A 22634-nucleotide genomic window follows, 5' to 3' on the forward strand; every position below is an offset into this window, starting at 1 on the left:
CACCCGTGTTCTCGATGCCGTCCATGATGTTGGACCGCTTTTTCTCCACCACAATCGTGACTGCAACAACGTGTAACAAGAGCTTTACCTCTGTTTGAGCCGCAACCGGTGGTCGTGCAGACGGATGTCATCCGTGTTCTCGATGCCGTCCATGATGTCGGACCGCTTGTTCTCCACCACCATCGTGACTGCAACAACTTGTAACAAGAGCTTTACCTCTGGTTGAGCCGCAGCCGGTGGTCGTGCAGATGGACGTCACCCATATTCTCGATGCCATCCATGATGTTGGACCGCTTGTTCTCCACCACCATCGTGACTGCAACAACGAGTAACAAGAGCTTTACCTCTGTTTGAGCCGCAGCCGGTGGTCGTGCAGACGGACGTCACCCGTGTTCTCGATGCCGTCCATGATGTTGGACCGCTTGTTCTCCATTCTCCACCACCATCGTGACTGCAACAACGTGTAACAACAGCTTTACCTCTGTTTGAGCCGCAGCCGGTGGTCGTGCAGACGGACGTCACCCGTGTTCTCGATGCCGTCCATGATGTTGGACCGCTTGTTCTCCACCACCATCGTGACTGCAACAACGAGTAACAAGAGCTTCACCTCTGTTTGAGCCGCAGCCGGTGGTCGTGCAGACGGACGTCACCCGTGTTCTCGATGCCGTCTATGATGTTGGACCGCTTGTTCTCCACCACCATCGTGACTGCAACAACGAGTAACAAGAGCTTTACCTCTGTTTGAGCCGCAGCCGGTGGTCGTGCAGACGGACGTCACCCGTGTTCTCGATGCCGTCCATGATGTTGGACCGCTTGTTCTCCATTCTCCACCACCATCGTGACTGCAACAACGAGTAACAACAGCTTTACCTCTGTTTGAGCCGCAGCCGGTGGTCGTGCAGACGGACGTCACCCGTGTTCTCGATGCCGTCTATGATGTTGGACCGCTTGTTCTCCACCACCATCGTGACTGCAACAACGAGTAACAAGAGCTTTACCTCTATTTGAGCCGCAGCCGGTGGTCGTGCAGACGGACGTCACCCGTGTTCTCGATGCCGTCCATGATGTTGGACCGCTTGTTCTCCATTCTCCACCACCATCGTGACTGCAACAACGTGTAACAGGAGCTTTACCTCTGTTTGAGCCGCAACCGGTGGTCGTGCAGACGGACGTCACCCGTGTTCTCGATGCCGTCCATGATGTTGGACCGCTTGTTCTCTCCCACCACCATTGTGACTGCAACAACGAAGAACAACTCAATAATGGGGATTTGGAGATGGATAGGTATAACTAGGGCCTTAGTCAAGTTGACAATCGTATATCGACAAACTCCGAACGCAAAGTAAAAATGTAGTGTGATGACAGATGTTACGAAAAGTCACGTGATTATTTTCATACATTGTTTAGGTATTGATTGGCGTTTTCTATCAACGATTGCCATCTTTGCTAGGCCCCTACTGTCAGTGCGGTTTATTTCGGAGAATGATCATCTTCGGCACTTGTCCTTTAAGCAACCGCTAGGCGGCATCCATTATTTATAGAAATTGAGACGAGTCATTAAAAGATTTAAAAGTGTTTATTGGACATGTTTCAAGTTTAGTGACAAATTGATGTAATTTGATAACATTCGCAGCGCATCTCGCCCGCAGCCCCGAACCAATTATTTAAGTACGAGCGAGATGTTAATAAAGTTACCTACCGTAAATGTTGTGAAAACGAGATCAAAAGTGGCATTTTCTAATCAGTTTCATTTTCCCATTAATTAAAGAATTTCACTGACTTTTCCAAAGTGATGTCACGTGTAATTATTATTCGTGTTCCAATGTTATGGCCGATTTGCGATTAGATTAGGGCCAGACCACGCAACGCAACGCGCGAAAACGTAACGTTGTCATTTGCGGGAAAGTCGTGTTAACAACAATAATATACTTACAGTCAACTTTTCCAAGTTTGATGCTCAATAATTTGATCTTTATTCAGACCAAAGATAGATATAACTCCGTAATAGATGAATACAGTCTAAGGAAAAAACGTGCCTCGAAAATCAAGAAAATGTGATTCTCGATCAGATGGCGCCACTAGCTTTGGCCTACATTCGTATAGAGCGCGTTGACGGTTTCGTTTGTTATTTATAATTTTAACGCATATCTGTGAAAGAACATGGGTCAAAATCATATAAAAATAATAATTGCAAATAAAAAAATCATTTATCCATATTTAAATACATTTTAACGTATTTTTATAAATCTTCATTTTTAGTTTTAAAGTATGTCGATAGATGGCCGTGAATTTACAATGGTTACAAAATTTACTATGACCACTCTATCTTATTATATCCTCTTTGTTCAGACTGATTTGAAACTCCGATCAGGGGGGTGTCACTTCGCTGTGTAGGTACATTTGGCCGGCGCGCCTCCCGGGCAGGCGTATGGCAATAGGCTCGACTCGCGCAAAATTGAAAATACATAATGCCTTCGAAACCTAAATCTATAGATATTGTTCTGTTTACGGATGTCTGAATAAATGGAAGAACAAGAATGCAGAAATAACATGTTTTAAATTCCGGACTATATTGAACGACATATTTTCAAAGGAATAAGTACTTCTGTGGGCTCTGTGGCATACCTACTTCCGTGAGAATCAGACATACTATCTCCGGATAAAAAAATTATGTTTACAGAATCAACGTTTGTAATTCCTACATATTTATTTTAAAAATAATAAATCAGTAGGTATAGGTACAAATACTTGTCAAGTGATAACCCGGCCACTTCGGCGCACAAAGAAGATTCACGGTTCGTGCGCGGTTATAAGTTTCAATTTTGCTTGCAGGCGGCGAGTATAGGTATAATTTTTTACCTAAATCTGACTTTTGTGAAGGAGTCAATTTTCTGTATGGTAGTACTATTAATTATTCTGCGCTTCGATGCCATTTCGCGACTTGTAAGATAGGGTCGGTTGCAACTTGCACCAAATCGTCTGTCACCGTTAAAGCGTTCGCTAAATCTTTTTGTATGAGAAGTTTCATAGTTCACTGCAGTGACGTTGATCAATCCACTAATTTTGGTTGAGCAACTGCCTTTTAGGTTTGGCGACCTATATGACGGTGCGTAAGAATCGCAAATGGGTTGACTGACTCCAGAATCGCCACCGAGGTAAAACGTGCAATACCGAAACAAATGTCGGGAAAACACCCGACCATCGTCATCGTAGGACTCTCACGGCTCGTTAGCTGTGTCATTGCATACCTCACGCTTATAACTTGGCATAGACACCACTTTTCCCAACACATTAATATCGCCTACTAATAATCTCGGACAAAACAACTCTCTAATCTCGCTTAATTGTAAAGCTTTTCGAGGTCTTTGTTAACCTGGATAGCTTGAAGCGATACACGCTTCTCTCCCATCCCAAGAGACTCGTGATTTATTCTTTGGCACTAGTTGAATGTTAATTAGTTTATAAAAGCCAAGAGGTAAGAATGTACGGAACGTATAGGCAGTTATTACGTTTTGTGTTCGAGATGGAAGGGTGCGAGGCGCCACGGCGCGGAACGTCCGATTTGAGAAGCAAAGCATGTCGAGCAATACTGTCGTGACATTATGATAATCAGTGGTTCGAATTCATACATTAGTCGTACGGATAACGTATGCATATTGGTTCACTGGCAGACATGGCAGAAATACGTTCGATACACCCTAGTAATCGAAGTGACATACAAAAAACCGGCCAAGTGCGAGTCGGCCTCGCCCACCGAGGGTTTCGTACTTTTTAGTATTTGTTGTTATAGCGGCAACAGAAATTTATCATGTGTGAAAATTTCAACTGTCTAGCTATCACGGTTGATGAGATACAGCCTGATGACAGACAGACAAGACGGACAATGGAGTCTTAGTAATAGGGTCCTGTTTTTACCCTTTGGGTACGGAACCCTAAAAAAAGATTGCTTAATATTCACACAATCCTAGTAAATTTTCAGAACGAATGTTATTTGGTTTACTTGAATTGTGTCATTTAAATAAATAGAATTATCATTTTAGCCATTTTAGTATAATGTGTCAAGTTTTGTAAGTTGTGGTTGAATAAAGTTTTATCTATCTTTTTAAGTTATTGTAAGGAGGCCACTTGGTCAGTAATAGACGATTTACCCTATAATGTATATAAAATTTGCTGCCACCGCCACGTTCATGTAATATTTCAATTTGTATGAGACCGTCGCCTCGGCGCCAACGACAACAGCCACCGAGCCCGTTCAAATGAAAGACAATTGCTACTTTGTATTCAAAACACGTGCTGCTTTCATCGCACCTTGTATGAACAGTCGCCATTAGATATACCGGAGCGGCCAAGGTGCTCACAAACATCTGAACACGCCTCTGTTGTCAAGGCGCTAGAGTGTTTGTTCGGATATTTTTGAGCACCTCGGCCGCTCCGATATCTGATGATGACTGAACAGAGCAAACTTCACTTAGGGGCCTTAGGGCGTCCGCTAGCTCTGGCACGGGTGCACGGAGCGGGTTAAGAAAAATAGTACGAGCAACGTTTTAACTAATGCGGACGCGTGCGCGTTAGGCGGATTTTACCTAACAATGGCACCCGCGTGCGTGCGCCCGCGCCGTGCAGCCGCGCTAGCTAGCGGACGCCCTTAGACTGCAATATCTTGAAGGTGATCAATCGTAAAGCGTATTTCAGCGCCACAAAGTATACCTATAATTAACTGCTAGTCTTTGTATTAAAGTCTTTTCGACCAACCTGATAAAGTAAGGACGCTGATCACGAACAATTTCGTACGTTGACCGGTTATTTTCTATCTCTATCGCATACGCATAATTATACATTGTTTATATTGCTGTCTCACCGATGTGCTGGCGATCAATGCCACTGTGCAAGCGGGCACAGCAACACTAAGGGTCGGTTGCACCAAACTGTTTGTCATCGTTAAAGAGTTCGCTAAATTTTATTGTATGGAAAGTCTCATAGTGAACCGCCTAGGCGCCCCGGGTAACGTCGATCAGTCTGTCAAGTGCGGATGGTGCAATTGGCACTAAGAGAACATAGAGTCAACATCAAAACTAAAAGCGAATCATACGTACAATCTACTTAATTAAACAGTGGACGAATTGAGATACTCCTCTTTTTCGGAAACTTCTTCTTCTTTCTCCTCGCCACTTCCCGTTACGCGGGGTCGGCTTTCTTAATCTTGAGGCGCCACTTGCTCCGCTGATAAGCGTCGTCGGGAGTTAGGCCGAGCTCCTTCATGTCTCTCTGGACATTCGTCATCCAGGTAGTCAGCGGCCTACCTCTCCCTCTTTCATGCACAACCTTGGAAAGGCACTTTTTCACGACATGGTCTTCGGATCTACGGATTACATGGCCGTACCATCTTAGCCGTGACTCGGTTAGTTTGTCAGTAATGGGCGCTACTTTGAAACTACCCCTTATGTAATTATTACGCACTTTGTCCCTGAGAGTAACTCCACCCGACCACCGCAGCATCCGCATTTCAGTTGTATGAAGTTTTTGTTGGTGGATTTTCTTCATAGCCCATGCCTCGCTGCCGTAGAGTAAAACAGGTCTCACGGCTGTTCTGTAGACCTTGCCTTTCGTTCTTATAGGCATTTTAGGATCGCAAAGAACTCCTGTTAAAGTACGCCATTTATTCCAGCCAGTGGACGTCCTGTGTGCTATATCGGCGTTTATAGTTCCATCATCTGCTAGTACAGATCCTAAGTATTTAAACTTATTTACTCTTGGTAGAGGCTGACCGTCCAGTTCTACTTTGTCATTTGGTTGGATGGGTTCGTCGGGGTTGAAGTTGCAAACCATATATTCTGTTTTGGTTCTGCTAATGCGTAATCCGTTCGCTTCTAAACAACTCCTCCATAGTTCCAAATTTTGTTCAGCTTCGAGTTTGTTGCTTGAGATAAGCGCCACGTCATCCGCGTAAAGGAGGTTCCATGGTGTGGGTTTCTGGATATGCGATGTCAAATAGTTCATAGTTATGTTGAATAACATGGGACTTAGCGCGCTGCCTTGGTGTACTCCTACTTCTATATTGAAACTCTTTGACGTACCAGCTGGGCTTCTAACGCAAGTTTCCACGTTGTTGTACATGTCCATTATGAGTCTCACGTAGCATTCGGGGACATTTTGGCTTCTAAGGGCTTCCCATATTATTGTTCTCGGTACGTGGTCGAACGCTTTCTCGAGGTCTATGAATACTATCCATAGGTTTTGTTTGGTATCGCGGGCTTGTTCCATCACTAGTCTGATTGCATGAATTGCGTCAGTAGTTCCTTTTCCAGCAACGAATCCGAATTGATTTTGAGTTAGCGTTATTAGAGGTTGAAGGCGCTCACAGAGTACACGTTCCCAGATTTTGAGTGTGGGATGTAAGTTTGATGCCACGAAAGTTTGCACAGTCCCGGACATCTCCCTTGTTCTTGTAGAATGGGACCAACACACTCTTACGCCAGGCATCGGGCATTGTATCGGTGGTCAGGATGTTGTTAAAGAGTTCACAGAGCCATACTTCCCCATCTGCACCTAGTGATTTCCAGAGTTCGGCTGGTATATTATCTGGTCCAACAGCTTTATGGTTTTTCATCTTCCAGATAGCTCTTCGAACTTCGGCCACGGTAATTTCATTTGCCGGTCCTTGTACGATAGGTAGGCTTGCTTTTGGGTACCTAGGAAACTCTTCGTTAAGTAGCTTCTTATAATAACTATGCCACCTTTTACATATGTCCGCGTTGTCTGTAAGTAGCAGCCCTTCTTCGTTTTTAATGTATTTTGTAATTCTGAAGTCTTTGCAATCGTTATATCTATGTTTAGCTATTTTGTATACGTCAGTGTCAGTTGCTAGTTCCAGGCGTTGGTATAGATCGATGTTAGCTCTTTCCTTTTCAGTTGCTACCGTTCTTCTGGCAGTTTTCTTTGCAGATTGATACAGCTCTTTATCTTCCGGCGAACCACTCTCTTTTTCGGAAACTAAATACCGTAAAACGGGGTGGCTTTCAAATGCAGGGGCGACTTTGAAATTTTAGTTTTTAAGCCATAAATATATTTTTATACGAGATTTTGTACAGTAGGTAAACATCAATCAAAGTAACCCCAAATTTTCCTAAAGCCACCCGGTTTTACGGTAACCGACATTGATATTGAACTCATTATTTTCAGACTAGAATAACACTAACATTAATAAACACTCGTGTATTTTTGACAGCGGCTCACACCCCGTCGCGTGTCGGTTTTCATTAGGCCGAGTAATGGCCTAGTTGAGTAGTTGCCCCTCGTTTACTCCGACGTGTTTATTTACAGGCGTTTTGGGGACGTCCACGAATGAAGACACATCAATCTTCCTAACGCGCTGGCCACGACATTGCGCCACTAGCTTAGGCTAAGGCGACAACTATAGGTGGGAACGAAAGGTCCGATCGCTGTGTCTCGCTCCAATCTATGGTTGTCGCCTTAAGCTAATCGCGCAATGTCGTGGCCAGTAGCGTAACTAGGGGGGGCAGAGCGGGGCGGGGCGGGCGCAATCTAAGGGGGGGGGGCCAAAATGGGCAAAAGGCAGCAGCAGGGAAACTTTTGTCAGTCGTCAGGGGGCGCAAATTTGGTGACTGCCCCGGGCGCCATATCCTCTAGCTACGCCCCTGGTCGTGGCCAGCCAGCGCGTAACAGACGAATGCCGCAACGGAGCGCGATGTGGTCTACCTGGGGGCCTAGATAAGATGCGCTACGACAAGTCGACAACGAAACGCTTTCTGTCTCTCTATCACTTTTCCATATTAGTGCGACAGATAGCGTTTCGTTGTCGCAGCGCAAACGATGGGCATCTTGGCTAGGCACCCTGTGCAGATAGTTACGTAGATGCAGCATGTGTTGATTAACATCAACCGCACCCTGGATCGACGCCATACTTGTGGATGGACATGAGAATTCACTGTTTTTCGGAGCTTACTTTTTATTGGCCTAACAAAAATCTATAGAATTTAGTAAGGATCTTGGGAATCTGTTTAGGATAGGATTGTCCCTCGAAAATTTAACGATTATTTGTCAACACCATAGAAAGTTATCATGGAAAAACAGAAAATTGTCATGACAACCACAAGTATGGCGACGTTCCACAGTGAACCGGCTGGAGTAGAGGCTCATCCTAGTAGTCAAAGAAATTTGAAATTTATATATAACTAGCTTTTGCCCGCGACTTCGTCTACGTGGACTTAGTAACAGCAGCTAAAGTATAGCGCCTGGAAAAATTCTCATAGCAATCATTCAATTTGCGCATATTATGCACACAAATTAGCAGGCACTTCATTAATTATCTCAATTCCACCCCGCTTTTTACTTTCTTAAGGGATGATTTTCGGGATAAAAACTATCCTATGTCCTTCTCAGGGACTTGACCTATCTCTATGCCAAATTTCATCTAAATCGATTCAGCGGTTTAAGCGTGAAGAGGGAACACACAGACAGACAGACTTTCGCATTTAAAATATTAGTATGGATAGTCCGGTCATATTTTTGAAAGTCGATGTCGACTGGCAAATCATATTAACTACTTTTTGGCGACCGGGTTTTATAACCTAATTTGGCCCTGCTGAATCCGTATTTGCCGGTTGCCCTGTCGAAATCTTGACCAGAAGTGAAATATTCAAGATGGCGGCCAATATTACCCTACATACCGACCCTAATGAATTCCTTGTATATGGACACCCATGTTTAATGAATTCCTTGTATATGGACACCCATGTTTTATTTTGATTTTTAGGGTTCCGTAACGTAAGAAAAAAACGGAACCCGGTGATATATATGTGATGATGACTGTAATAAATGGTACATGTTCGGCCTACACATACTGAATATACTGATCCTTTAAAGACTTAAGTACATTTCCCAAAACCTCGTTTTACCGTGGAGTGTTTAAGTTATAACAGATTTGAGATTATCTTGACAAATTTAACTGGGTTAAGAGCCTAACCTAACCTCATTATTTAACCTAAGCTCATTTTAGAACCTGAGTCAGAAAATTCAGGCACCGGGCAACTTTTCAAGAAACACTTTGTTAACTACCTATACCTATTGAGTTAAAAATAAATAAAAATTAAGAATAGAACAAAATAGGTCAACTTTAGCCGTACGAAGACATACATTTATGACGCCTATGACGCATTTGAAATATGGAGAAACACTTGTTTGAAGAAACAAATAGCCGTCCATCATCGCTGCCATTGCCCACACCGGTCACGTCACACCACGCTAATCATAAAAAAATGCCAAAACTACAAAAAACCCTATTTTTACCGGATTAAGAACCAACAAAAATAACTATGGTTCCCGTCCAAGTAGTTCAACATACATATCATCATCTTCCTCGCGTTGTCCCGGCATTTTGCCACGGCTCCATGGGAGCCTGGGGTCCGCTTGGCGAACTAATCCCAAGAATTGGCGTAGGCACTAGTTTTTACGAAAGCGACTGCCATCTGACCGTCCAACCCAGGGGGGAACTAGGCCTTGTCGGGATTAGTCCGGTTTCCTCACGATGTTTTCCTTCACCGAAAAGCGACTGGTAAATATCAAAATATATCATTTTTTTTCGTACATAAGTTCCGAAAAACTCATTGGTACGAGCCGGGGTTTGAACCCGCGACCTCCAGATTGCAAGTCGCACGCTCTTACCGCTAGGCCACTATATACTAGTATTATTTGTGAAGAAATAAGTTTTTTACAGATTTCATTTCTCATATTATCATCATATCGGTGTACTTTTTTTTCTTTAGGAAGATATGTAACATACTATAATCATAGAGTAACTTATACTAGAGCGGTACTGTCATAGTAAATTTTGTAACCCCAGTAAATTCACTGCCATCTATCGACACACTTTAAAACTAAAAATTAAGATTTATAAAAATACGATAGAATGTATTTAAATATAGATAAATGAAATTTTTTATTTGTATTAATTATTTTTATGATTTTGACCCATGTTCTTTCACTGATATGCGTTAAAATTGTTAAAAAACAAACGAAACCGTCAACGCCATCTATACGACTGTAGGCCAAAACTAGTAGCGCCCTCTGAACGAGAATCAAATTTTCTTGATTTTCGAGGCACGTTTTTTCCTTAGACTGTATCCATCTATTACGGAGTTATATCTATCTTTGCTATAATCAAGCCGAGCCTATACTCAATAAGATTTCCTTGTTTTATTACAGAGTACCTACCTATATGACAACATGTTGAACCGAAGACAATATTATGTTTAATTCTAGAAAAGCTACGGCAAGCTTATATATATCTATCTGATATATCTGTCTGAACTTTCCACATATCCTGTCTCGAAAATATGCCGTTGCTCTTCGATCCTGTGCGACCTGTGCACAGGATCCACAGGGTCCAGGATCTGTGTGTGGAGGAGGGTGTGTGCGTGTGCTGTATGGATCCTGTGCTGTGTGTTCGATGCTGTGTGTCCTGTGATGTAGTGTGGAGACTTCAGACAGATATATCTAGCTTGCCATAGCTTTTCTAGAGTAAAACATGAGCGCACCATGACGATTTCGCTCGACAATCATGTCGACAGCCTGACACGTGTTGCGGGAAATTAGTTCCCTGTAAATTCGTAGTAAAACCGTAGACAGGACTAATGGCTTTATTAAAGTACAAATAAGAACCCATTTAGCGTGTGACTCAGCAGCTTGGATTGTTCTATTCGCGTCCATCGGCTAACTCGGGACTCTTTGCCAAATTATAAAGTTTACGACAAAAATATGCATAGAACTGCGTCATCTCGCCGAGTTTACGTGGTCACGGATAGACAGACGGCCTGTACCCGTGTACTGACTAGCTTACAATGATAAATAACTGTGTCCACTGCTCCGCCTGCGTGTGATTCAGTGTTGGCAGATTTAATAAGTTTCATTATTTCCCCCCAGGGACTGTATTTCCATAGATAAATGAGCCATGTGCCATGTCCATACCCAGAGCTTAAGCTTCTACTTGCCAACTTGCCACAATGAATTAAGTAAGGTAGGCATATGTAGTCCTCCTCGCCGTGTCCGACGACGGCGACTCCTCCAACCGTTTTTAATCGGGAACATCGCTCTAATGTGGCTTGCGAAGCCAAACTTGGTTTTGAAGATGCGATTGCATGGTACGCAATGGAGCTTGCCGGCTGAGTTGTAGGTGTAGTTATACGAAGGCTTCGGTCGCGTCTTACGGAGATGGCGCTTAGCATCCACAGGTCACTAATGTAGGTAACTAGGTATCGACAAAAAGTGTACATTTACCGGTATTCGAATCCATTTCGCGCATAAAATCCAAAGAATCGTAGACGGGCCTTGCTTGTCCCCTAGCCACGCACGCCCTCACTTCCTTAACTCGAAAGTCTCTTATTATAAGGCTACTTTACCAAACTGGACAAAGCATGTCAGAAGAATATAGTACAGTCACCTGTAATAATATGTTACTCTCCGAAGGACGCAAAAATATGTGACACGCTTTGATGGCTCTATAAATAAAATCGTATCAGATATTTTTGCGGCCTTCGTTGTGTAACATATTATTGCAGGTGACTGTACTATATTATTTTGACACGCTTCGTCCAATTTTTATTGTTGTTGTTCACTTGTTGTATACGACACATTCTCTTTCTAAAAGAATCTATATTACGTTTCAGATGAGTTTTAGTCCGACATTAAACACTTTATTACAATGGTATAAGGTGCAGTTACTTTGAGAGAGACGTATGATGCTAATGGTGTGTTCGTTGCATTAGTATTTAAAGTAGGCTGCAACTTGCGTTAAAGACTAGATCAAAGTCGTAAACCTGAATCATGCGTGGAATTTGTTGGAGTTACTTTCGACACAGAGTATATAGGCAGTGATCGTGGGTACACGGCACCAAACTGTAACGTGTTATAGTTATGATGGATGTGGGGTATATCGTGCGTTATTCGTGCTTGTGCCGGGCGCAGATAGACACAGACAATAATGTTATTATTGTCATTAATATCTTACCTAAAAAGTAAAACGTTTGTAAAATAGTAAGCAGACTGAGTATTGTTACATATGTAGAACTTCCACAGCTCATGTAACAAATTCTACGCTACTGGGGAATACAGGAAATTATACCTACATAGACTGCCTAGAAACACAACCTTTGTTATGCCTTAGTTCGTTGAGGTAAGTGAACTTTTACTTGAAAGACTACATCGGTAGAAATTGAGTAGGTACTTAATGTGTAGACCAGGTATACGAGTATGTGTACATGTATTGGGTTGGGTTATTATGTAGCATTAAACTGTCAATAATCCGTTTTATTATAGGTAATATAGACCTTCCAAAGATACAGATACAGATATAAGACACAGCAGACAAAACTGTGTTAAGAGCGTATGACAAACTAGGTACTTTTAACTATCTAGGAAAACCCTAATCGCCCTGTGGCTCAACACGAGTCTGTAAATTCCTTTTTTGCAACCTCTATGTTGGTGACAGTCTAATCAAAGGATTGATCCATCATTAGGCCCACCAGACACCAGACACAACTGTGAAAGTACGTATTATATTTAACCAAACGCGTACCGCCTAAGGAAATGCCCTAATCGCCGAGGCCCGAGGGTGTCGCGGCACGCGGCTAGGGGAATGACAGTACTCGCCGTATTTATAGCGCAGACAAGTTATTCTACATATCCTGAGGTTATTCCCATTCACATCCCATATATAGCTATCTGTCTTCATCATCATCATATCAGCCCTTTATCGCCTACTGCTGAGCATAGGCCTCTCTTCCAGTACGCCACTTGTCCCGGTCCTGAGCTAATCTTATTCAGAAGTGACCCGCAATCTTCCGGATGTCGTCCACCCAAAGAGCCAATGGACGCCTTCTGTCTAAGGTCGACCTAAGTACGAGTAATAGGAACGCTGATTCATGTTCAGTTATTATGTTCAATCGATACAGAATATACAGATTGATGAATCTAAATTACGATAAAAGAAAAATAGTTAAATGATTAAAAATATAAAACCTTAAGTTAAAATACATAAATTTTACCTATGTTTCTAAAGCGAGGTTTAGACTAGCAAGAACTTGCATGCAATTTTCATTACATTGCGGTATCTGATAAACATTTTGAATGCAGTCAGTCGTATAGATGGCGTTGACGGTTTCGTTTGTTTTTTAAAAATTTTTACGCATATCAGTGAAAGAACATGGGTCAAAATCATAAAAATATTTATTTAAAAGTGTGTCGACAGATGGCAGTGAATTTACTGTGGTTACAAAATTTACTATGACAGTACCGCTCTAGTATAAGTTACTCTATGTTGGTAGTCTAAACCTCGCTTTACATTACTTAAAGTAATAATTGAAATCCATATTTAGACATGAATAGAATAGAATATAAAATAGACTACTTTTGACTCTCATTCCTGCATTTTATATTGCTTTGATGCAGTGGGTCTCACGATTCACATCAAGTTATCATAAATATATTGATACCATAAGTAAAACCCTTTTAACATGCGAATTGTCTTATATATGTTGTTTAATTATCACCACAAATCGGTTTGCAAAGCGAGTGGTCGTTTATAGCGATTTACAGCCATGGGCTAATTCCAAAAGCAGCACTGACGAATTATAGACTCAAAATAATCAGTTACATGAGCTGATGATTGAACCCAATTACTAAGTATCCGGAGGTCACGTTAACCTGGCTTGCCGCCTCGGCTTGCTAAAGCGACGGGAGTGTAGCTGGCCGCCCGCGCCGCATTTTTCTGGATGTGGCGTTATACTCGTAAGTACGTCAGTGCTGTGACCGTGGCGCCACAAACATTGACACCCATCTTATAACTGGCCTAGATTCCGCGATCGTAGCGATCATTTGTAACAAAAGAGTTACATCGCAACGCAACGGTAGACCAGGCCCCAATTTCACCACGGTGACAGGTGCGACAATTGTCGAAATCACTATTACTGACGTCACATGCCTCCATAGGCTACGGTAACCGCTTACCATCGAACGGGCTATGTGCTTGTTTGCCACCAACATTTTAATAAAAACAAAACTCCATTATATCGCCAATAAATAAGTACTTATTTTGCGATGCTAATGACAATTGTCACAAGAAACACGACACTTGTCGCAAAATTCCGACACAGAACTTATTTCCTGTCAAGAATTACCGAAAATTCTTATAAATCTTGTGACAATTGTCATCATCATCTTCATAAACGTACCTGTTTATTGCCGATATAAAAAAGTTTTTTTAAATATTACAAAGATGGTGGCAAACAGGAATACAGCCCGCCCGATGGTAAGCGGTAACCGTAGCCCATGGATGCCTGTGACGTCAGCAACATTGATGTTTTACAATTGTCGCACCTGTCACCGTGGTGAAATTGGGGCCAGTATTAGAGTCGGAACAAGCTAACTTTGCACGGACTTTGCAATAACGTAGTTGTAGTGACAATTCCACACTTTGTTCAGTTAAAGTCGATACAAAGTTAGCCTAGACTACACGGACTCAACTAATTTATTCGTTCCTTTTTCAATTTGCCTCTCTATCAATCGAATAAAGAAGAGCGGTAGAGGCACATAAGAAAATGTCGTTCTGAAATGTTTGCGCATACGAGTACCCTGAGGATATTACTGCAATGTTCAGCCACCAGAGTACAGCACTAGCCTTTTTAGTAAACCATAGAGTAACTTATACATACTGTACCTTTAACAGGGTTTTGAGAAGTTTTCAGAGATAATAAAATATGACATTGATGCATCAAGGCGGTTTGTTTACAGAGGACCTACCGGGAAATGCAAATATTAGTCTCAAAAGAGCATTTCTGTGTATTACCTACATGAGCTAGATTGCGTTTGTTTATTCGTTTTCAGCAGATGATCTCTAAAATAGTGTGTGTTTACACGATGATAGATCAACAACAATTATAACCGAGAATCATTCATAGTAAGTACCTTGCTATATGTTTCCACTGTTTCAGACCGTCAAAATGTCGGTTCAGTTATGATGCAAGTACGAGAATTAAGAATTGAAAACAGGTCACTTTGTATGGAAATGTGTTCTACATCCGTTTTCATGCCTAATGTGAGTGTGATGATCGACACGCCAGTAAAAGTCACTTCTACCAGTTTTATCGTGTATGTATTGTGCTTTCATAGTCAATGGATTTTACACCTTAACATGTGGACGATAAGGCAGATTTTAGTTCGCGCTCTAGTGAGTTTGTTCGCCTTTTGCTTACTCGGTATCTAGTTTCGTGCTTGCAGGGTTTGACATTAGTTATTCTGTGGTTTGACCAAAAAATGTAAGATTTACCAATGAAAAAGAACAAGCGTTCTGTCGAGCAACAGGGTGCCTAGCCAAGATGTGAATCGTTCCCTCCGTAGGCGGCAACTTGGCTACGGCACCCAGTCTATCGCGAAATTGATTTGTCGAGCAAGCGTTTATTTTATCGCGATTCCGGTCTTTCGAACAAACGTTCGTCGCGGATCGCGGTGCCGTTTTGTCCATCAACATTTATCGCAATAACGATATGTCGCACAATCGTTCATTATTAAGAAGAAGAAGAAGAAAGACATTTATTCCATAAAGCACACATACACAGGACAATACAATGAAAGAAAAAAGATGTTTAAAAAAGGGAATATAAAAATAATAGCAAAAACAAAAACAGAAAAAACAAAACAAAAAATTAAATTATTTACACATTAAAAACATAAAAAAACATAAAAATTACACACGGGTCCAGCAATGTGTGCAGTAGGGAAGAGGCCCTGTCTCAGCATATTGTTGCAATTTGCAAGCGAGGCAAATTCCAACGCTGTTATTCTGCCAAGGCCTTAGGGAGTGACATATAAATATTAATAAGATGTATATAAATATATATAAAAAAACATAATAAATCAATAGTCATTGAATGCATTGTAATATTTATAATTTTTATAATTATTAATTTTATTTGTAATTCGAAGTTTAAAGACGCCGTCATAGCCGCGAAACACTTAATTCGTTTGGTCACTTCAATCGTTCGGATAGTAATAGATACAATAGCGAAATAGTGCCAGATAACGAAAAGATTTTTAGGCCCCCTAATGCCGAATTGTTAGGCAAATGCGAATAGTTGATTGGAGGTTATTCAACTGGTGGTGTCCGAAAATAGCTCGTGCTCGGCCGTACCCGCTCTACCCGCTTCCGGGACTCGGCTGGCCCACTGGCCCGATCCGGACTCCGAGTACTAGTTAGAATATGTACATAGCACAGCAATTCAGCATCAAACAGATTGTGACGGCTAAAGTGGCAATATGTATCGGTGCGCATCATTACAAAAGTATGTTACGATATATTTGGCCAAAAGTGGCCAAAGAACCGGCCAGCCGGTTAAAGAACATATATCGGAGCGGCAAATGACAGTTTTTAGGGTTCCGGTATCAAAAGGGTAAAAACGGGACCCTATGACTAAGACTCCGCTGTCTATAAACGAAATAGTAGTGTGAGTACTTGTAAAAACACACGCTAATATTAGACAACACCATTCGAGATATGGGCCCCTGGGATGGGGGGGATTGTTAGTGTGTTTCCATGGTAACCCATACTACGACTTCACAGTTCGTGGACTAAGACTAAGACTAGTAACGTAGTCTAATATCGTTCGAGAAATGGGCCCCAGTAATAGTTGTTGTAAGAAACTAAGTCACTTCTTACATTCATGGGCTCACTGGTTAATTTAAATCCCATATTTCGTGTATTGGATGCGAGCCAAAAACACGAATAACAGAATTGTTACCAGTAAATAGTAGGCATATTACAATAGGGACATTGTAATACATATTCAATGTCAATAGGTTGGAAACAATGGATGAATTATATTTTTACTAATACTTGACTTATGATCTGTGCCATTTTCAACCAAAAGGGTACTTATTGTCGGTTGTCAATAAGGCGCTGTTTCCATATTGCTTCAATTCGAAATCAACCTTATCGTCAAGCGACAATGTGGTACCTTTTGGTTGAAAACGTCACATCTGATGAGTTAAATATTTTAGATAGGTTTTACTGGCTGCCAGTTTCGCTCAGACAGGCGCAATCGCTTGCGTCGTTCAAGGAGAGGTTAAAGAAGCTATGGTTATCTGATTGATTAATGTGCCTATATTTGTATTGTATGTTGCTTTATATTTTTCTACTTCTTTCCAATTTTTAGTGTATTTTCCCCATTCCTTTTTGTGTAATATATTATATGTGTATCCTATTAATTTTGTATGTATTTATATCCTTTATCTTTCTGGTACCTTGTTGTACATTTTGCTACATTTGTCACCCTCTTTTCACTTTCTCCTCTCATCTACTCAAAGGTTAACTGGAAGAGATCCCTCAAAGGGATAAGTTCGCCTTTGTACATCTTATTATTTGTACCATGTAATTTTTAATGTGTATATTTGTACAATAAAGAGTTTACTACTACTACTACTACTGTACACTAAAAGACACCAGGGGCCCATTTCTTGAACGGTATTAGTCTAATATTATTAGTGTATTGCCATGGTTACCCATACGATTTGACAGTTCGAGGACTAATATTATTAGTCTAATACCGCTCGAGAAATGGGCCCCAGCACAAACCTCAGATCCTACGTACAGTCACGGACTTTAATTGTTGAGCTATTTATAGGGTTTACTTTACACTAAACATTTCATACTGTTAGTATTGACAAAGATAGATATAACTCCGTAATAGATGGATACAGTCTAAGGAAAAAACGTGCCTCGAAAATCAAGAAAATTTGATTCTCGTTCAGAGGGCGCTACTAGCTTTGGCCTACAGTCGTATAGATGGCGTTGACGGTTTCGTTTGTTATTTAACAATTTTAACGCATATCAGTGAAGAACATGGGTCAAAATCATAAAAATAATTAATGCAAATAAAAAAAATCATTTATCCATATTTAAATACATTTTATCGTATTTTTATAAATCTTCATTTTTAGTTTTAAAGTGTGTCGACAGATGGCAGTGAATTTACTGGGGTTACAAAATTTACTATGACAGTACCGCTCTAGTATAAGTTACTCTATGGTATTGACAACCAAATTAGCTTGAACCTTAGATGGATCAACAATTAAAGTTTGTGACTGTACAACTATAAGTAGGTCATCTAAATAGTACAGTCATCATGAAATGGATAGTGACCAAAGAATACAATACCTACTCACATATCATATTATCAAGAGTTTGTATCCGACTCCGAGTCCGACTCGCACTTGGCCGGTTTTTTAAAATTTTAACATTAATTTGTTCATCAAATTTTAATCTACTGTACTGTTTTTGTGTAAAAAGGTATTGCTTGTGGACGGGGACTATGTTGGTAGAAGTTTTACTTGACATATTAAACATAACCCATAATACATTACCCTTATAATACATTACATTTGAAAATAAGTCACAACAAATATATAGGTAATATACGATCATTTACATACTTTTACAATATATAATTACAATTGTTCAACTAACATTATTTATTATAGAAAGTTATAAGCAGTTTTTTTTGTACCTAAATAATTTTTTCAATTACAATTACATTTGTAAACTGTACGCTCAGATTGGAAAGTTAACCCCTTACTTCATGTCAAAAATAAAATAAGTATTTGGTTAAAAGTAAACTTTAATAGCTAAAAACATAACAACCATATAAGGCTGCGCATGCAGTAAAGGGTTAAGTAGGTAAGTTTAGGTTTAAGATAAAGTTAAGTTACATATCAACAGCTAACACAAACGCAAAGGAGCCTCGTCTGCCAACAAACCACTGTGTGGTTTGGCAGAAGAAAATATGTATTTAGTTGTAAGTAAGATCTTTGAATAAACATTTTTTTTTTTTTTAATAACCCCGAGCCGCCGACCCGTGAGTGACCCGTTATTATTATGTTTAATATGTCTGTGTCTCACGGAAGTTTTGTTATTAGTAGTTTTACTTGACATTGTCTTAAATAGGTTTCCAGACTCAGGTTTGTAGATAAATGGGTGGATATATTTCTCGTCGTTATTCTGTCCCACTAGCGAGGAGAAAACAGTAGCACAGTTCCACATTCTACTAACATGCTTGGTTTATATATGTGCCATTTTCAACCAAAAGGGTACTTATTGTCGGTTGTCAATAAGGCGCAATTTCCATATAGCTTCAATTCGGAATCAACCTTATCGACGAGCGACAATGTACCTTTTGGTTGAAAACGTCACATATAATGGCCTATCTACAATGGAAAAGGCTTAAAATTACCACAAAAACATTCATTCATTGATTAATTTCAATGCTGTTAAAATATACCTAGTTTAAAGAGTTACCTGGTAACCATGGCAAGAAGTGAAAATAAAAACTGATAGTATTATATCAAAATATAGCGGAAACATGGTCGCCCTAAATCCACTTGGCGTCGTTCTGTGGAACAAGAGCTGGGTGTATTGGGGATGGGGTGGGAGGAGGTTACCCAAGCTGCCCAAGACCGTAGTCAATGGAAAAACAAGATTCGAGCCCTACACCCCAGCAGGGGGTTGCAGGAAAAGAAGAAGGAAGAAGAAGATTATATCAAAATGACACCCAAGACCGCCTGGGTAGTACTATTAGTTATTCTGTGCCGCCTGTTGCTACCTTTATTTACATTGTACCTAAATCTGTTATTAAATTTTGTTTTCTTTTGTGGTGCAATAAAGACATTATTTACTTCCTGACTATGCCCATTTTTACCATGGAGGCAATATTATAAGTCAAATGAAAACAATTTCCATAGATTGTCTCAACTGACTCCACAAGACAGGCCTAGCCTAGTGTGGAGATCATAGGTTAATAAAACAATGTATATTTTTTTTTTTTTGGTAAATAAACTAGGATGGCTCGAATGTAACAATACTACGAAATAAAAAAACAGCCAAGTGCGAGTCGGACTCGCCCACCGAGAGTTCCGTACTTTTTAGTATTTATAAAATTATTTCAAACCGGTTCATTCACGTATTATTAGTCGAATAGCTCGACATGTTTCGGTCCAATTTACGAGGACCGTCTTCACGGAGCACGACACGTCTTCACTGGTAGTTTTTAGTATTTGTTGTTATAGCGGCAACAGAAATACGTCATCTGTGAAAATTTCAACTGTCTAACTATCACTGTTCATGAGATACAGCCTGGTGACAGACAGACAGACGGACAGCGGAGTCTCAGTAATAGGGTCCCGTTTTTACCCTTTGGGTACAGAACCCTAAAAATGATTGCTTGACACCTCATTTATCGAAATTGACTTAGTAGTTACAACAGAACACATTTACAGTATACAAATTTTCATACCATTTAGTCAGCCTTTGCAAGTTGGCACCATGAATAGTACATTTAAGGTTCAATTTGTTTGGCAATTTTGTAATTTTGCCCTACCAGGGGTGTGAAACTCCTCGCTTCGGGCAAACTCGGCTCTGTTCGGCTCAGCATTGCTCCGAGTAATTATTAGGGTTGTCACAACTTGACGTCCCTTTGCGTGCACAACCACAGATAAGATAATGACTTGAATTTTGACAACCTTAAATAGCCGAGAGGGATAGTGCCATATATTAGAAAGGGACAGCATGATTCGACCCTGAAACGCTGTCAAACTTCAGTTTTGTAAGAAGTTTCCTTTCTGTATGGTAGTACTATTATTTATTCTGTGGCCATAATTTCTTTATAATATAAATTTAATGCAATTAAGTAACTTAGTCTATCTGTTACTTCTTCATGTTTAAGCCACTGAACCAATTTAAATGAAATGTAGTATTCAATTAGAGTTCATACATTTGCCAAAAATTCCAGGCACACTTATCACGCACCCACACATACCCATATTGACATTATAGGTTTTCCTTTAGGCTGCGTGTTTCCACCAGAGATTTTATGGATGTGTTTGTGAAGAAACAATAGAATATTGTCCACTAGAACTGTGCGAAGCCAAGATAAGTGAATTAACTGATTCTATAGGTTATAAACACTACCCTTCACTACGTATTCTTTTTTTTTTTTTCTCACACATTTCTGGTGAAAAACAGCCTCAAAGGTGGTCCTTATAGTTTCAAATTAGATATATGTTTTTTACTTTTATAATAAACATAGTTTTCATTTAAGAATTAGAATAATTATTAGAGAAAAACAAAAAGTCCGTGTCTCAGGATAAGCAAACTTTATCTAACTATTGTATGATTTGGACAGTTTTAGGCAAGTTATTTTAACAAGTGCTAACAATAAAAAACTGGCCAAGTGCGAGTCGGACCCGCGCACCGAGGGTTCCGTACTTTTTAGTAATTTTGTTTTCTGTTGTGGTGCAAAAAATTACTATGCCCATTTTTACCATGGAGGCAATATTATAAGTCAAATGAAAACAATTTCCATAGATGGCTTGAATGTAACAATACTACGAAATAAAAAACCAGACAAGTGCGAGTCGGACTCGCCCACCGAGAGTTCCGTACTTTTTAGTATTTATAAAATTATTTCAAACCGGGTCATTCACATATTATTAAGTCGAATAGCTCGACATGTTTCGGTCCAATTTACGAGGACCGTCTTCACGGAGCACGACACGTCTTCACTGGTAGTTTTTAGTATTTGTTGTTATAGCGGCAACAGAAATACATCATCTGTGAAAATTTCAACTGTCTAACTATCACCGTTCATGAGATACAGCCTGGTGACAGACAGATGGACTCAGTAATAGGGTTCCGTTTTTACCCTTTGGGTACGGAACCCTAAAAATGATTGCTTGACACCTAATTCATCGAAATTGACTTAGTAGTTCCAACAGAACACATTTACAGTATACAAATTTTCATACCATTTAGTCAGCCTTTGCAAGTTGGCACCATGAATAGTACATTTAAGGTTCAATTTGTTTGGCAATTTTGTAATTTTGCCATACCAGGGGTGTGAAACTCCTCGCTTCGGGCAAACTCGGCTCCGTTCGGCTCAGCATTGCTCCGAGTAATTATTAGGGTTGTCACAACTTGACGTCCCTTTGTGTGCACAACCACAGATAAGATAATGACTTGAATTTTGACAACCCTAAATAGCCGAGAGGGATAGTGCCATATATTAGAAAGGGACAGCATGATTCGACCCTGAAACGCTGTCAAACTTCAGTTTTGTAAGAAGTTTCCTTTCTGTATGGTAGTACTATTATTTATTCTGTGGCCATAATTTCTTTATAATATAAATTTAATGCAATTAAGCAACTTAGTCTATCTGTTACCTCTTCATGTTTAAGCCACTGAACCAATTTAGATGAAATGTAGTATTCAATTAGAGTTCATACATTTGCCAAAAATTCCAGGCACACTTATCCCGCACCCACACATACCCATATTGACCTTATAGGTTTTCCTTTAGGCTGCGTGTTTCCACCAGAGATTTTATGGATGTGTTTGTGAAGAAACAATAGAATATTGTCCACTAGAACTGTGCGAAGCCAAGATAAGTGAATTAACTGATTCTATAGGTTATAAACACGACCCTTCGCTACGTATACTTTTTTTTTTTTCTCACACATTTCTGGTGAAAAACAGCCTCAAAGGTGGTCCTTATAGTTTCAAGTTAGGTATATGTTTTTTA

General features: G+C 40.3%; 1 protein-coding gene and 1 pseudogene across 1 annotated transcript in view; both read right to left on the reverse strand.

The window, feature by feature from the left end:
• Window positions 1–22634, reverse strand: part of LOC134742871 (serine/arginine repetitive matrix protein 2) — a 66556-nt gene that overhangs the window by 42696 nt on the left and 1226 nt on the right. The window contains exon 2 of the mRNA XM_063676059.1: window positions 1134–1236. Within this exon, the coding sequence (XP_063532129.1) occupies window positions 1134–1231 (98 nt within the window). The 5' untranslated portion in view covers window positions 1232–1236. The remainder of the gene's footprint in view (window positions 1–1133; window positions 1237–22634) is intronic.
• On the reverse strand, window positions 5168–6607 carry LOC134742758 (uncharacterized; annotated as a pseudogene).

This window comes from Cydia strobilella, chromosome 7 (assembly GCF_947568885.1).
Source record: "Cydia strobilella chromosome 7, ilCydStro3.1, whole genome shotgun sequence".
Classification (NCBI taxonomy): domain Eukaryota; kingdom Metazoa; phylum Arthropoda; class Insecta; order Lepidoptera; family Tortricidae; genus Cydia; species Cydia strobilella.